At 41.3% G+C, this 17,867-nt stretch overlaps 1 protein-coding gene across 3 annotated transcripts in view; it reads right to left on the bottom strand.

Moving 5' to 3' along the window:
* The window catches only part of RREB1 (ras responsive element binding protein 1), a 144,698-nt gene that overhangs the window by 13,220 nt on the left and 113,611 nt on the right, over positions 1-17,867 (bottom strand). For all 3 annotated transcript variants that reach the window (XM_036747982.1, XM_036748070.1, XM_036748004.1), the window contains exons 9-10: positions 13,914-14,103; positions 9,826-12,691 (exon numbers count right to left, since the gene is read on the bottom strand). In XM_036747982.1, coding sequence (XP_036603877.1) covers positions 9,826-12,691; positions 13,914-14,103 — 3,056 coding nt within the window. The remainder of the gene's footprint in view (positions 1-9,825; positions 12,692-13,913; positions 14,104-17,867) is intronic.

The raw sequence follows: 17,867 nt of genomic DNA, 5'->3' as shown, positions 1-17,867 counted from the left end.
ATATGCTGCCTTTTCAAGTGAATTAGAGGACCTGCTCTCATATCTGCTGGATCTGCATTGTGAGAGTATGACATTTTCACTATTTAATGTACTTGTGTTTCCAAAAGAATGGCCCCTAGGAGGGATCCCTTGCGCCTACTGGGGAAAATTCCTGGTAAATCCTATTTTGACTCAAGTCCTGCCTTTTCTTAGTCAATTTTCTGTTTTGTTTTATATCCCCAAAACATGTTGATAAAAGAAATAGGTCATTCACACCAGTCATTTATGTCATTTGCTTAAAATGTTCAAGTTACCACACCTTCTCTTCCTATTTGGATTTTTTAAATATTGTAAATACTGTCTATCAAAGTCCAAGTCAAGGTCCCTGTGACATAACTGTCCATGTGCTAATACTTGTCTGTGTATATGGGGGAGGGAGGGGAATAAAGAAAAAGAACTGGAGTGGGAAAGCCAAAGTGGGCTTTTGGTGTTAGTGGTGACCAACTTCTAAGGTCACAGCCCCCAATCTGCCAAGAGTGAAAAGTTTCATCTAACTATCTTGGTTAACAAATGTGAAGAATTTAACAGCTGGAGCCCCAGGGCCTTTTATCCCATAGCCTTGGCATTGTTGGAACCAATGGACAACTCAAGCACAAAAGTCTTCGTGCATTGCTTTTCTTGACATAAAAAACACAGAGGACTTTTGTCTTTACCCTTACGTAGTTTGGATTAAGAAGTGATTCCTTCTTTAACAAGCAGAAGCTTGGACTTTGCAGGATCTCCTGGAAGTGCCCAGTTCACAGAGCCAGAGCTGGTGACAGAGCCCCACATATCCAAGTCAGCGGTCAGTCACCCAGATAAGGGGCAGGTACAGCTGAAGCCAATCATCTTTTTTCTTTTTTTTAAAACTATTTTATTAATTTGCTATATCCCAATTATGTGTAAGATATTTTTAATGATCATTTTTTAAAAGTTTGAGTCCTAAATTATTTTCTTCCTTCTGCCCCTCCCTCCTTAGAAGGCAAGCAATTTGATTACAATTACACATGTTAAGTCATGCAAAACACATTTCCATATTAGCCAAGCTGCAAAAGAAAACACACAAAAAAACAAACAAAAAAAGAAAGTCAAAGAAGTATGCTTCAATCTGTGCTCAGAGTTCAGTTCTCTCTCTAAATGTGGATAGCATTTTTCATCATGGGTCCTTTGTTGTTATTGTGAATTTTCCTGGATCATTATCTTGATCAGAGTAGCTAGGTCTTTCACGGCTGATCATCTTTACAATATTGGTATCACTGGGTACAATATTCTCCTGGTTCTGTTCACTTCACTTTGCATGAATCTTATCAGGTTTTTCTGAAAACATCTAGCTCATTCTCTCCCTCCTTCCCTCTACAGCCTAGCCAATGGTGGGGGAAAAAGGAAAAGACTAGCACTACCTGAATTCTTATTAAAATCATGAGACCCCCAGTGGCTCCTAAATGAAGCCAGAATATTGCAAAATTTTCTTAAGTTCAGTAGGTGTTTTATGATGTTTTTCTGTAAAACACTGTAATATCTGCTATCCATATTCAATCGAATAAATCTGGGTTTTCAGTTCCTGGTGATTGTCATAGGAGAAGAATTACCAGTGACCAAGAACTCGTTAAAACAAAAAGCAAAAAATGACAAACAAATGACATCAAGTAGAAAATGACATCACAAAGCCAAACAGAAATATCAGTAAAAACAACCGCTTTCATAAAATTACGGAACCATCTACCAGTCACTGTTGTTTTTATATTTTTCTTCTCTTAAAATACTTTTCTTCCCCTCCCCCTTCATTCCTTTGCCATTATGGGAAGAAATTGTCACTATGCCTTTTAACAACATACCACTGAAAGAAAAGACTTTAGTAAGGGCCCAAATGATACTTTCTGTATTTTAGAGCAAAGCCACTGCTTTTAAGTTTAAAAATCTAGGCAGATCAAATAATCAAAGCTGAAAAGCAATAACGAACTTACTTAACTGCATAAACATTATTTTCAGAGGTAGTGTGGCTCAGCAGTTAAAAGGGCTTGACCGGCAGCCAGAAGTCCTGGCTTTCAATGCCACCTTCCTGGTATGACCGTGGATAAGTCCTTTCACCTACTGAGTTTATTTCCTCATCTGCAAAGTGGAGTTAATATCTATAGAAACCACCTCAAAGGGCTGACGTGCAGCTCAAGTGAAACAATGTATATTAAAATGCTCTGTAAACTTTGCAGCATTACACAAGTTATTCTTACGCATGTGAGTGAGCATACCTTAATTTTTGTCAGCCCTGTCATTACTACCTGAACACTTCAAGTTTGTTTGAAGAAGAAAAAATGAACAGGAAGGGGCCAATCCGGCAAATTTTCCTTCAAATTTCAGTTATCGGAGTAAATAAATGGTAGCTTCAAATGAGAGGCCTTATTTTTAATACAGTCCCCAAATAAACAGTGGTATCTTTGTATCAAACACCTGTGATATGGTTTCTCCCAATATAAGATTAAAATAAATGGATCCTCAGAAAAGCAACTAGGCTAAGAAATACTTTGATGCCTGCTGCCAAGGGCTGGGTTTCACCAGACATGTTATCACCTAGACATAGTTCTGTGTTTTCCAGGCCTTTGGGTCACTGCTTCTGTAACTCCCTGGAATGCCCTCGTCACTTTTTTTAGGCTTCCTCTTTTCCTTAAAAAGCCTAAATCCAATGAGATATCTACCATGGAGGCCTCTCCCTCACACCTTTCAGAGCATTTTTTATGCAATATGTATATTATAGTTATCCTTGTATTTGAACCCCTTCAGGGAAAAGGACTGTTTCAATCCCAGAGTTCAACACAGTCCTCTGTACACAGTAGCAACTTACTAAATGTGAAAAAGCCCATTTGTTGAAAATGCTAATTCCACAGGTTTTTTTCCCCCACAAACTCTAGAGTGTTCCTGAATGAATGCTCAATGTGAAAAATGCTATTTGCTCACAGATGTTTCTTCCATAAAATCCAACACTGATAGAGAACTAAGTCTCCCAAGGTAAGCAGATAATCTCAACTATTAGTTTATTAAACTATACAAACTAGACCAATTATTTTTGTTTCTGTATTTTTTAAAATAAAGACAATTCCATAACAAAAAGTTATGGGTGAGTTGCCCAGTGAAGAGTTTCCAGACTGTGAGGTCCCAACCTGATGACCAGAGGCCTAAACAAAAATAAATTGAAACTGAAATTTAAAAAAATTTTTAAAAAAGACCCAAGAGTTCAGGAGCTCATGAATTAATTCCTAACTGTGGCCTTTTAAAAACATATGCTATTTCTTAAAAAACGTAAACATCCCACTAGTGCTCCCTTCTCTGTGTATTCTATAGACTAGTCATACTACTTTCTCCTACCTCCCTATGTAGACATACTTATCTCCTATACCTGGAAAAGGTCAGAAAGGAATGATTTAATAAGTATCTATTATGTGTTGGGCATTGTACATGTAATATACTTAACACATATCATCTCATTTGATCTTCACAACAACTCTGTGAGCTGTGAGGTAGGAGCTATTATTATCCCATTTTACTGATGAAGAAACTGAGGCAAAGGGTTAACATGATTTGGCACAATAGCTAGTAAGATGTCTGAGGCTGGATATGTTTCAGGTTTCATGTTTCTCTTCTTTTATGGATCAATTCAGAAACCACTTCTTTTCTAGGAAGCTTCCCTGGATCCCACCAGTTGGGGATGAAACATCCTTCTGTTTTGCTGCATCTGCGCACGCGCGCGCGTGCGCACACACAGACACACACACACACACACATTCTCTCTCTCTCTCTCTCTCTCTCTCTCTCTCTCTCTCTCTCTCTCTCTCTCTCTCTCTCTCTTTCTCTCTCTCTCTCTCTCTCGTCCCCCAGGGCCTATGATAAATATATACTTAAAAAGTGCTTGGATTGGGCTGAAAACTTCTTGTAATATAAAGTGGAACAGAGTCGTACAAAATCACCTTGGAGTATAGCTCTGAATTCTGTCATTTCTGTCAGGATTCCTAGTGAATAATCTCCCTCCACCTCCCAGGCAGGCAATATTTCTTAAAAAGTTGCTTGGGGTGCTGAAATACTAAGTGACTTGGTCGCCTAGTTACCATGTGTTGGAGGTAGGGATTGAACTCAGATCTCTTTGATTTTCTCTCTACTAGGAGCTGTCTATGTAAAAAAAAACTATCTGTTGCTAAAACACTGCAATTCTTCTGCGTCGAAAACACTTCTACTTGTATTCAGGCCCTAGTATGGAATAAATTAGGATACAAGAGCAGAAGAAAAGAGGCAAAAGACAGCCTTTTTACCATCATGGATGGTAAATAATTGTTGAACTGGATGAGTGAAAGAAGAAACAGGCTGGTTATGGAAAGACTGGTATGTAGGTATTTAAGAAAAAAAAAAAGGCAAATAAGCCAAGTCACCTGCCTACTGATTACTAAAGGAGGCACTGGTTCCTGGTCCTTAGGCTATGGAAACACCAGGCCTTCCTTGCCATGAACATCACAAGGACAGGGAGAAGAGTAGATACCACGTATTTGCATTAAGGGGCCAGGAGGAGGCAAAGAGCTTCTCAAGAGAGGTACTGTCAATGTAATGTAATCATCTGCACAAACTTGACTGTTGGTTTGATTAAAAAAAAATTTTTTTAAACTCTTTAATTTATAAAACCCTTTGTGTTTTTTTAAAATATATTTTAGAAAATAATGTTAATTTCTATACCCTCAAAGGCAGTGGGGTAGAGTGGATAGAAGCGGTCTTTGCAATCAACTCCTATATCTGAAAGTACCAATGACAGGACCCTAGATAAGCCTTTCAATGCTCTCGGCAACTTCTAAGACCAAGTTACAGAACAGTTGCTGATCTCTATGCAAAGGGAGCATTCTAACTGATATTACAGATTGGAGTCTGTACATAGATGAATACACACCCACACATACCTACACCCACTCTCTCTCTCTCTCTCTCTCGCCCACTTCTTTCATGGCTACCATAGGGAAAGAAGCATATATACTACATAGAGGTTGATCTTTAAATGTTGAAGGAGTAGTATTTCCCCCTTCAAGACGTGATATTCTAAATACAATGATAAATAAAGCTAGGAGCTTAAAAATTGAGATAATAAAATGTCAAGTACATTGCAAGTTATAAAAACAATTAAATATTACTATTGTAATTGTATAATGTATACCAAAAATTATTAAATAAAAGATTATGAGAAGCAGTAAAGAACCCTGGTTCTTAGTTCTTTTACATAAGAAAATCAGGGCATTGGATAAGAAAATCTCTAAAGTTCCTTCCAGCTTTATTTCCTATGAGTCCATGCTGATCCTTTGGCTTGGTGCTAAAATTCAGTTTATATTTGGAACTATATTCAAATGAAAAACCAATCTCAGCAAAGCTCCCACTGTATGAGCTTAAACTCTAACACAACTGAGCATATACATGAGTACTTCATGAAGGCTATGATGATTCATACTGTTCTGCCCCTAAACCATAGATCCTAAAGCCCTTTGAAATGCAAGAGATTTTAGAGAACACTTTGAAGAGCATATAACCTATGTATATTCACACAGAGCATAGTAAGCTATACATCTTGATGAGAGTAATTCATTTGGGGGACTGGGAAATTGGGTTGTCACCATTTGTGATCCCTCCCCAAAATATCGACTAGATCATCACTGGAGACTTCTGCCTAAGGAGAGCATTACCAACCATGAATGCTCAGAGTTTGTATCACAAGAAAAGCTGTGAGGATGTCATGGACTAATCAAAACATCTCCCCTCCAATAAACCTTTATTAAGTTGTCTATGCCAAAGACAACTCCAAAGGACTCACAATGGAGAATGCTATCTACACCCAGAGAAAGAACTATGAAGTATGAATGCAGATTGAGGCACACTTCATGCTCACCTTCCCCCCTCCTTTTTTTCTCTCTTTGGGTTTTTTTTTTGGTTCTGTTTCTTCTTTCTCATGATTCACTCCATTGGTCATAATTCTTCTCCACAATTTGACTAGTGTGTAAATTAATTCAATGCGAAGTTATACGTGGAAGTTATATGGGATTCCATGCTGTCTTGGGGAGGGAGGTGGGGAGGGAGGGAAGAAAATCTGGAATTCAAAATTATGTAGAACCAAGTCATGTAAACTAAAAATAAAAATAAATTTAAAAAAAAGTTGTCTATGCCAGTAGTGTCAAACTCAAATGGAAATGGATCCCTATAGGCCACACACAATCTGGAGCCAGCAGGGAATTTGACACCTCTGGTCCACAATGTACAAGTCACATATGAAATCATGAAAACACATACTAAGCTTATCCTTAACTAAAACTTGTAAAGAATGTAAAAGATGCATATACAAGTACAAAACAAATGAGAATGAAAAAGGCATGAAAAGGGAAAAATATCTTCCACTAGGGGACAGAAGGAAATGTGTGTGGACAGACATTAGGGAAGACACTACAGAAAAGGAAGCCCTTGAGGAAGGAAAAGATTTGCATAGGTAGCAATATGGAGGGAGTCAGAGACCCGGAAAAAGTCTATGTAAATGCACCAAGTACACAGAGAAGAATGAGATCCAGCTGGTAGGTACGGTAAATGAGGAGAAGCAGCGTGAAATAAGGCTGTAAAGGTTTTCCAGAAAAGACCTGAGAAAGGAATATGTGTTTTTTCCTTTAGGTACCAGGGAACCAGTGGAAGCTTCTAATCAGTGTGGTCATAACACATGTATTAACACTTTAGTAGCCGTGTTAAGGATGGATTTGAAAGGAGAGAGACAAGAGACAGTTACAACAGGCTACAGGAATTTAAGTACATACACACACATATACATATTGTATATACCAAGAAAAGAAAATCACAAATAAGATGTTTCCATTAACCTCTGTGTGCCTCAGTTTCCTCATCTCTAAAAGGAGGAGATTGGATCTGATGGCCTTTAAGCTCCCATCCAGCATTAAACTGGTGATCCTATGTCTTTCTGTGTAATCACTGACTCATTTCAAGCCAAGGTGACATTTTGGCATCTAGAGCCAAACAATCGAAACCAACCTTGATTCACACCTTTATAGGCAAGTAAGGACAGGTAACCTGCACTTGCAAAGACATAAGCAAAACTCCTGAAAGGAGATACTGGCTGCTGTAGTACCTCCGGATAACATCAGTTTGCCTACAGAAGAATGGCCAAAGGTAAAGAAACTTGCAGAAGGAAATGTTTTTTAATACCTACACCGAGGAAAAGATTCTTAGCTGGAGGTGACACACACAAGTGACACACAAGAAGCCCATCAGATGTGGTGGTATTTGACTTTGACAGTGGGGAAGAGGGGAGAGAAAGATGAAGAAGGACAAATGCCCATCCAGAACCTGAGTTAAATACTTAGACCAGCACAGCAATCTGCCTCATAAAGCATGGAAACTTGCTTCTCAACAAACTGTACAAGCGACAAGAAGACTGTCATTCAAAACTGCTGCAGAGTGAGAGTGCAGTTCGGATCACACGGCATTTAATACTCCTCACCTTATCTCTCCTAAACTGCACTCTTCGACGGAACTCTTATTTTACTTTGTCGGATCAACTCCTTCGAATGGAAAGTTAAAAACAACCCAAATTCAGCAGTAACCTTCATAATGAACCTGGATACTTTTAAGTACCACACATTCCCACCAGAGAGCGCTATATTGACAGATTCTCCCAATGTTTCACTGCTTGTTGCCCAGATCTGAGGCTCTTCAACCCAACCGAGGGACAAAATGCCAATGAACGGGTCGTATAAATTCCAAGAACAGAAAACGATTAGATGAAAAATATTTCCTTTCAGGTGGCAATGGGGCCATTGTCCACAGCACTGCATAGTTTGTTTTATTCCCGGCCCTCCCCCTCCCCCAACCTCCTCTATCTCTTAACCCCTGTTTTGTCCATCTTGAACATCCCAGCAAAGCTCTATTCCTCCTCATGGTGCTTCAGTTACTTGGATCCATTACCTGAAAGAGTCCCGTGAGGTAGTAGTTGGTATATACCGGCTCCTCTTTTATGGGTAAGGAAAAGTGAGGTTTGGGAGGACTGAATAACTTGTAGAAGGTAACACAAAGGGCGACAAGTACGTTTGGTGAAACTGAGACTAAAACCTGGGCCTACTGTGCCCTCTCTGAAACACCCTAATGCTCTTCTATTACTACAACCACCTCCACCATACGCACCCATCATGAAGCCATTCTACTCCACTCCCAAATTACTGCCTTTTCTACCTGGCCCCTCTGCTCCATCTGAATTCACCTCTCCCTCTTTCCTGATATCAACCTAGGACTTTTTTTTTTTTTGACTCTTTCCATTCTTAAGGGAGTTGTCCATCATTTTCATACTACTATCTTTTATCAACATTCTCCACTGAATTTGCTTCTCCCCCCCAAAGACAAAAATCTCCTGAATAAGCCTTTTTCTCAATAGCAACAAGGGTGTGGACTCAGCTCTAACACCAAGCCACTGCTGTTTCCTCATATGTTCTGCAATCACTCATTCTATCATAGGACTCCTGAGCCTGTGAATTGTCTCAAAGTCAGGGACACTGCCCCCGCCCCGGGGACAACGATTCAGAGCTGAACTATGGATTCCAGATGCACCTAAAGTACCTAACGTTTACTTTATTTTAAAGGTCTTCTAAGAAGAACTAAAGTGAAATAACAAGAACAACCTGAAACATACTTCTAAAAGTTCTTTCAAATACTATTGGGAAGTGAATTTTCTTTTTACTCCATATTGTAAGAAACTGTTTCAGTATTAGTCCCCTGTTTTCTTTCTTTCAGTGACACTCAAGGTACTTTTCATGGATGAAGAAGCTTCACTCTTTCTTGGAAGATTAACCATGGCTCAGTAGGATTTTCTCATTAATAACAAGCTATGACACAAAAATGTAAAACAATATTTCTGAGTCATTATGAAAATGATGGATAAAAAAAATTCAGAGGAGCATGTGAAGATTTGAAGGAAGAGAAAAAAGCACAGAAATGATGATGGCAAGGATCTGAATAAAGTCAACATGGAGAGACAACAAGATGGGTAAAATACAACAGTCTACAATTCATATCATGCTGTCAAAGTTAAAGATCACGACTCTCCTTTCTGTTAATAATAATCACATTCTTAACTTGGGAGAAATCTATGGTGTCAAAACAAAACCTAGCAATACATCTATAAGACAACTAAAGGGTAGGGTGGTAAAAAAGAAAGCTTAACTTGCTGCTCGAAACCAAAAGGCTTCCCGGTAAAGGACACTACGATACAATGTCTCATATCAATGCACAGAGTTAAACATACTTCAACACCTTACTACAAAGTCTCCTTTCAATGTGATTCTCCTTGTTTAACTCAAGCCATTAACATCAATAAATTCTCAAGCGAGAAATTCAGGCACACCAGAAAGGAGATACTGCAGATTAGTGCGCCATTACTTTCACCTTCCAATACTTTGATAAGAATTCAGCATATCACATCGGCAAGAACAGAACTGGAAGGGGTTAGACCTAAGGGAAGAAACTGTCACAGCCTGAAAACCATCCTGTGGAAAATAGGATGAATTGTCAGGCAAATGCCCGGCTCTTTAGAATATAGGAGAGGAAAGAAGTGAGGATTTGGAAAAGGGGGAGAGACAGTCATAGGGTCATGCTCCAATATTGCTGAAAGCTCCCCTCACAGGGAAGGAGAGGTATTTATGGAGAATGTTTGCCTCGGCTCCTCATGAAATGTTAAGATACTACCCTTTGGTGGCCCAGGGTTGGGCTGAGGAAAACAGATGGGACAGGTAGATAGAACGCTCTTACCAGTGTGTGTAAGCATGTGTCGCTGGAGGGAACTGGCCCATGGAAACACTCGGGGACAGTAGGGACAGCTGATCTTTTGCAGGCAGGTAGAGTAAGAATTCCGCTTCCCCTTCAGGAGCTTGTCATCAGGACCATCCTGCTCATCATCACTAGGCCCATTCTGGTCAGAGGGCATGGGTTCCTCTTTGACATCATCTTCAGCAGACTGGAGGAATGGACTAAACTTGTTGGTATCTGTGGTGGCCAACATCTTCTCAATGCTGGCAAACTCCCCACTGGACTCCAAATCCACACTGCCGCTGTTTGTCTTGGGCCGGTTCTTGGTCCCCCTCTTTCGACCCCTCTTCTTGGACAGACCAGCTGACCCCTGCTCCATGGAAGAGGTAGCACCAGGACTGCTGGCCTGGAGAGACGGGTCACTGGGCTCTTTGGGGCTGCCTGTGGTGGTGATGGCTGCAGTCTTCTGCTTTGTGCCACCTAGCTTCTCAGGGACCACAGCATTGTTGGTGGTCTTGGGTGTGGGGTCTGACACCTCAGTCTTCAACAAGGCAGGGGCTGACGACACAGATGAGATTATCTGGGCAATGGAAGCCAGAGGTGGCAGCTCCTTTGTCACAGGAGGCTTTGGCAAGAGTGGGGGTGGTTTGGGCCGAAGAGGGCGCAGCAGGGCCGAATTGCTCAGGAGGGCTGGGGAGATGATCGGGACAGCAAGGTGGAGTGGGCCCTGAAGGGGCTGGGCAGGATGTGGAAGATTGGTGGTGGCAGTGGCGGTCGCTGCTGTTGTCACAGCTGGCTTCTCCAAACTCCCATTGGCTCCAAAAGTCACAGGCAGGGCAGGGCAAGGTGGTGGACAGGCATAGAGCTGGTCACTACAGCTGGGTCCTGGCTCTTGCTTTTTGGCTTCACCTGGCACTGTTGTATCCTTATCTCGCCGAAGGCTCTTGGGGATGGATAGATCAATGGGTTCCATGGAACAGTCATAAGGAGAGGAACCAAGGAAAGAGGAGTTCTCTTGCTTCACTTGGACTAAGGCCAAGCCCTTTCCTTTCTGTGAGAAGTCAAGGGGCTCGTTGAAGTCCATCGAGAAGTTGCTTGTAGGTTCCAGCTTGATAGAGATGTGGGGAGGCAGGGGCTGCTGAGTAGCCCCTCGAAGGAATCCATTCTGGGGCTCCAGGAAGGCAGTAAGGGGCTTTCGATCCCCATAGGCACCACAGCCACCATCCTCGAGTAGCATGGAGGTCTCTGGGGCCTGGGCTTCCCGAGGACCCCCACCACAGTCCACTGCAAGGACATAGTTCTCGATCTCTCGCTCCTGCACATGAAGGTGCTGTTTGAGGATATGGTGAACACAGTTTCGCTTGGTGGAGAAGGCGGTGCCACACTCCTTGCACTCAAAGGGTTTCCGCCCCTTGTGGCAGCCCGCGGCCCCTCCGCTGTGGGTCCTCATATGGATGCGCAGGGCCCGGTAGTGCTTCAGGTCCTCACCACAGAGGCGGCACACTGTGTCCGGGGAGCAGAAGGCATCAACCATCTCGGCAGCATTGCTGGAAACGTACTCGATGTTCTTCTCGATCTCCTTCCGGGTGGCTTTGAGGTGCTTCTTTCTCAGGTGCCGCTCACAGTTGGCCTTCACGGTGAAGGGATAATGGCAGATCTTGCAGATGTAAGGCCTCTCGCCGCTGTGTGTGCGCAGGTGCCGGATGAGGGCAGCTTTGTCAGCAGCGATGTAGTCACAGATGTTACACTGATAAGGGGAGATGCCCAGATGGGAGCGGACATGAGCACGTAGGACGCCCGAGAAGGCAAACACTTGGTCGCAGAAGCGGCAGGGGTAAAGGACCTTGCGCATGGCTTGTGTCTTCTTGCTGGCTGCTCCAGCAATGATGGCCTTGAGTTCCCCTTCAGTCACTTCTTGCTTGATTTTGGCCTCCATGTTCAAGGGCAGCAGGGCCTCGATGATGCTGTCCTGCTCTAGCTGAGTCTTCATCTCTGGCTGACCCGATGCCTCTCCCCGAGGCTGTAGGAAGAGCTGTGTTGACGGACTCAGCTTGGCCCCAGACTTGGACTGCAGCAGGTGGGAGTTGGAGGCCGCTTCCACAGAGTTTTTGATCAGCCTCAATGGTGGAGGGGGAAGGCTAGGGCTGATACAGCCTGGTGAGGCCTGCTGGGCGCTGATCAGGGGTGGGGGGGTAGAGGTGGCAACAACTGTCCGAGGAGTGACCAGGGGCTTTGGCTTCAGTGGGGGCATGTGTTTGAAAATAGACTGCATGGGGGCAGCAGGGGCCTTAGAGAGTGGTGGAAGACTAATCTGGGGAGGAACTGAGGATGCCATCTTCAGGATTTGCTGAATGTCTGCCAGCTCAATGGCAGATTCACTGGAAATGGGTTTGACAACAATACTACTGTCAGGCTGGATGACGAATCCCTTCTGGAAGGGTTGAAGGGATAGATGCTTCATGTTTTCCTTGGTTGGAGGGAGGACCGTGAGGGAACCTCCCAGGGAAGCTGCACCAAGAGGGGACAACGTGAGCAAGCTGGTGCTGCCGGGCTCCTGAGGTAGGCCGCTCTTCAGGGTTTCGAGCTGTATTGCTTGGTTGTCATCCAGCACGGGATCCTCCTGGGGGGTAGGCTGGAGGTCTTTGGTGGACTGGAGGCCCAAGGCTGCCATGAAGGCTTTCTGGTCAGGGCTTTCATCAGTCGAGGATTTTGACTGTAATCTGTGCTTTTCGCTCCCCTGATCCCCTACTACATGGGTCTGTGTGTGTAGTTTGAGTGCATTAAGCATGGGGAAGGCCTTATTGCAGGTCTCACAAATAAAACGATGAAATTCACTGATGCATCTTCGCAAATTTGTTTCACACCAGACCTGCAAGAAGCATGGAAAAATAAGTCATAGTTGGGAGGACAAAAGTATGGAGAATCAAAACTCAAGTAGGCCAATAAAGAGAAGAGGGAAGGATGAGTTTTAGCTCCAAGCTAGATGTATTTTTAAAGGATGCACATTTTTAGACTTCAGAAAGCTTCTTAATCCTGGCCACCATGACATGTATAGTCAGAGAAACTGGCCTAAGATCCTGGCTGGTGCTTAGTACTACCTGTGACTGGGCTTCAACTTCCTCTTCTATTAAATAAAGGGGGTGAACTCAATGATCTTTAAGATTCCTTTTTAGTTCTGAATTTATGATTCTCCTAATAAGGAGAGACCTTTTCTGTTCTTACTCCCTGCACTGAACTTTCTGATATACTGAGAATGGGCTGAGGCAGGACTCCTTTCCAGGACATATGATCCACCCACTGGCAAAGCTTGGGAAAATGACTTAATCCTTTTTGCCTCAATTTGTTCACCTGGAAAACAAGCAGGTTGGAATAGGCAATCCCTAAGGCCTCTAAGAGTTTTCTGATTGACCTTTTTTTAGTGTTTCTCCAAATAAATTTCCTTATTATTACTTTAATTAGTTCTACAAGTTAGCTATTCGGTAGTGTGACTGATACAGCACTAAGCGCATTTAAAATTTAGATAGGATTTGGCACAGCTTAGTCATGAAAATGGAATACCTCTCCAATTATTTTGGAAATCTGGTGACACCTCTGGATCCCTTCTCAGAAAAATAATGTTTTTAAATGCATAAAATAAAACATGCAAGATTACAAAAGAAACTAATTATACTGAAATAGTTATTAAGAGAAAAAAAACAACAACAAACCCACAAGTTCACATAACCCAGGTTAAGAGCCACTGCAATAGAGGGATAAGAAAAAAGCGAGAAGAGAGGAAAGAAGGATTTTAGCTCTAATTGAGATGTAATGTTTTAAAATCATGAACACTTAAGAGATAGTGGGAATTTGAGGGAAAAAAAACCACATATTATATTCAGTTTACATTATTAATATACCATTATTAAATTCTGATTTTCATAAATCTGCAAAAATATTTTCAGGGTCTATAAAAAGTATATGAAAGTCTCTAAACAAACCACACAAAGTTTGATTTCTCACAAAAAAAGGTTCCAAATGAACAAATGCCAAGATGGAAATTCAAAGTTTAAGTAAGTGAACCCCTATTTCTTAATTTAATTAAGGCAGAATACCTGAGAAATGCGAGGAAATTTCCTACAAGAGAAGTCAGTGAATCCTAAATCATGGAAGCCAGCAGGAATCGAAGGATTGTTCTGAATAAAAGGCTTTCCCGTCGGGTCTCTTGGAAATTGCTTGTGGATAACTGCATTATGACGCAGCAATCCCCGATGCGTGCGGAAGGTAATGCAACAAATGTCACACCTGGAGACAAAAGAGGAAACACATTATAAGGCTTTCAAGTCAACGTTTTCAAGTTGTACATAAGCTTTCACATAGACCTGAGGACCCTACTTTATGTACTGCCTTGCCAGTACTTTTGTGTGGAATATACAGTACTGCCGCCTACCGGTCTGGTTCATTACTTTATACCAACAACTTCTGTACCTTAAAACTGCAAGACCTGCAAAAAAAGTACCATGATGTGTGTGTACACCAATGGGTAGTAGAGAACAGAAGGGTAGATGAGGACCTAATGCCCCATCACATTTCTGACCTGTTCTCACTGAACCACAATTTTATGGATATGGATAACTTCATGGATTTTGGCATTTTCCTTTTTTAACTCTCTCCATAAATGTTAATGCTGAAGAAGATCAAAGCAATCAAGTGAACACCAGTGATATCTCACGTGTAAAGAAGACTTGAAATTATTCTCCAAATGACCTGACAGCAAGTGAACAACAAGCATCAAATTACAATAATGTAACCGGATTCCATCAATCTGGCTCCTGACATAGTCTACAGAATGCTTTCACGTTACTACCTGATAAAACCTTGTCCAACTTCTAAGATCCAGTTTAAATGCCACCTCCTCCAAGAAGGCTTTTTTCTCCTCTTCCCTTAGTAAAAATTGCTTTCTCCCTGCTCTAATTTCCCACAATGCTTTTTAGGCATATCATATTTGACCATGTACTACAGTTATTTGTGTTCATCACTAAATTAATCTCTCCTAATAAACTGTAATCTCCTTAGTTTTATCAATCATGCCTCATTCATCTTCATTATCATCCATAGGGTCCAGCATACTGTATCAGACAATAGATATTCAATAAAAACCTGTGGAACTAAATGAATTAAATTGGGGTAAATCTTGTTTTTATACCCCTGCCCATTTGTGAGATTTTCCTCAAAATTACTTCCAGGTACAGAGAATGATTAAAAGATGGAAACATGCGAATGGAGCCTATTTTTTTTTTTTGGATTTTGCCAACAAACTATATTTTCTTTTCTGGCAACATTCCAGTTAAATCTGCCACATACAGCTCTATGCTGAAGAGAGTTACTTATATAAACCTTACATCGCTTATATTCACCAGAGGTGCTTATGTACGCCATACATAGGTACTGAAATGCTTATCAAAAGAACCCTGCACTCATAGAATTGAAGAATTCTACACCCTTGTGGAAAGAACTCTACTTTCTAAATGTATGTGTGAAGATAAACCTATGGTGCCAACGTCAACAGAATGCATACTTTGAAGATTGCTTTTTTCTAAGAAGTGGTAATGGGTTTGCATCAATCTATTCTGTTATTTCCCATGTGACATCTGCTAGGAAAAAGAGAAAGATACTTATATGTAAAAACATTCTTTGTATTCTACTGCTGCTTCTTAAGACAGCCCTTGCATTGCTGCATAAACCTCAATGGAAATGTTTTTGCTTTTAAATTCCCCCCACCATGGAAACAGGTAACAAAATACTGAAAAAGCAGATGAACTCTTTTGCATTTTATTGCTGAAAGAAATATCTATAGATTGTGTAACTATTTCTATTATCACTATAGAGCAAGACAAGGCAGAATATTGTTCACTTGGACATTAATCTGTTGTATTTCTGTCATTTGTACCCTATCCTCATTATTTTGTCAGTATTTAATTCAATTGAGAATAACAGGAAGCCACAAGCCATTTGAGAAGTAATTTGGGGTGGAAGAGAGAGATTTTGCTTAGTTTGTCACCCATCATTTACAGTCTTTGGACAAATGTTAAATACAAATAAATCAGAATAGCTTAAAGTTTTAAAAATTACTATAGGTTTTTATGCAAATTACAGATATTTTGTTCTTTAAACTAATCTCCACATGACTGGCAAGGTTGATAAAAAGAGGAAAATGGCAAATGCTGAAGGCACTGTGGGAAAACAGGTACGTGGAGTTGTGAACTGGTCCAGCAATTCTGGAAAGCAATTTAGAACTATGCCGCCAAATCTATTAAATGTGCATATATTTTGACCCAACCCAATTATTATTAGGTCATATCCCAAAGGGATCAAAAAAAGAGAAGGACCCATATGTACAAAAATATTTATGATAAAGCTTTGGGGTGGTCAAAGAATTGGAAAATGAGCTGCTCATCAACTGGGGAGAGGCTGAATGAGTTAGGGTACATAAATGTAAATGGAATCCTCCTGTGCTGCAGGAAAGGAAGAAGGGGGTGGTTTCAGGGAAGCTTATGAAGTTTGACTGAATGAACTGATGCAGAGTGAAGTGAATGGAACCAGAACAATTTCTACAGTGACAACAATACTGAAAAGACAAGCTTTTGAACGACCTAGGAACTCTAACACAACGACCAACCAAAATTCTCAAGGGTGCATGATGAAACATGCCACCCACTTCCAGAGAGAGCGAGCTGATGGGCTCAAGACTGAAGACTGAGGCATACTTTTTTTGGACAGGGCTAACGCAGGAAACGTGTTTTGTTTGACTATACATGCTTCTAATGGGTTTTGTTTTTCTTGTATTCTCAAAGGAAGAGGAATAGAAGGGCAGATGGAGACGATTCAAAGCTAAAAACAAAGTAAAACAGAATTTTTAAAAATATCCTCCACAAGGCCCATTTCTTCCCTCTGTCTTTTCTACCTTGGTGGGTACATACAGGAATGGATACAAAGTAGATATCACTTGCCCCAGGACTCAGACCAGGGTCTTGCATTTAGTAAGCACTTAAAACCCCAAGAAAACAGAAACTGTTCTCCCTCCCCCTGGAATTCATGCTTCAGGTAGTGAAAAGATAACCTCTAACCAAATATGCATTCTCTCCTCTGACTATACAACCCTAACCCAAAGAGCATCTCTTCCACAATCTCTCGTACTGCAAACTGCCATGATCTGTTCTCCTCTGATAAAGCCTCACAGCACCTCCTTGATGACACTTAAGTTTGTATTTACACCCCAGCAACTATCACACAGTAGGCACTTAATGCTTGATAATCTGCTTCATACAGCTAGTCTGCCTGCTGTACAACCTTCACATGTGCTGCAGCAGAAAAAGGCACTGGCCATGGCTTTAGAGGATCCAGGTTCAAATTTCATTTCTAACATTCAGTACCTATGTTGTTCGGGGACAGTCACTTTCCACATCTGTAAATGATAGTCTAGATGACCACCGTGATCCTTTTTAGCTCTAGACCTAGGACCCCGTTCTAAGCCTATCTGCTGAATGTTGGAAAGGTAGCATAGTATAATGGTCTAATGCCTTGGGAGGGAGAGAAGACTAGGGTTCAAACACCATCTCGGATACCTTCTACTTGTGTGACTGATTTGACCATGTGCCACGGTTCTCAGTTATCATCCTCTGTAAGATGAGACTAATAAAATTGTCATGGGGATGTTACAGCTTTACTGTGAGGCTAAAATGAGATAAGGCAAATTAACTGTTTTTACATAAACCTTATACAGATTTATGAATGACAGTTATTATTATTATTATCAACAAAAAAGAAGAGGGACCCAGGCTTAAACGGGCAGGAGGACCTACCTCCACCTATGTAACAATAAGCATTTACGTGGTTTCTTTTACAACATTTGGAAAGGGCTTGTGATCATCGTCATTTGTTACCAAAGCAATAGGTGATATTAAGTATTTTCTAACTGACTAGAATCAGGGTATCTGTTGGGATCACAAAGATTCAGAAAGGTGCTCTGGGTGAGGAGGATTGGTAGAAAGGTTTGATACTATACTAAA

The sequence above is a fragment of the Trichosurus vulpecula genome, chromosome 1, assembly GCF_011100635.1.
Source record: "Trichosurus vulpecula isolate mTriVul1 chromosome 1, mTriVul1.pri, whole genome shotgun sequence".
NCBI lineage: Eukaryota > Metazoa > Chordata > Mammalia > Diprotodontia > Phalangeridae > Trichosurus > Trichosurus vulpecula.
This window is presented reverse-complemented; position numbering and strand designations above follow the sequence as displayed.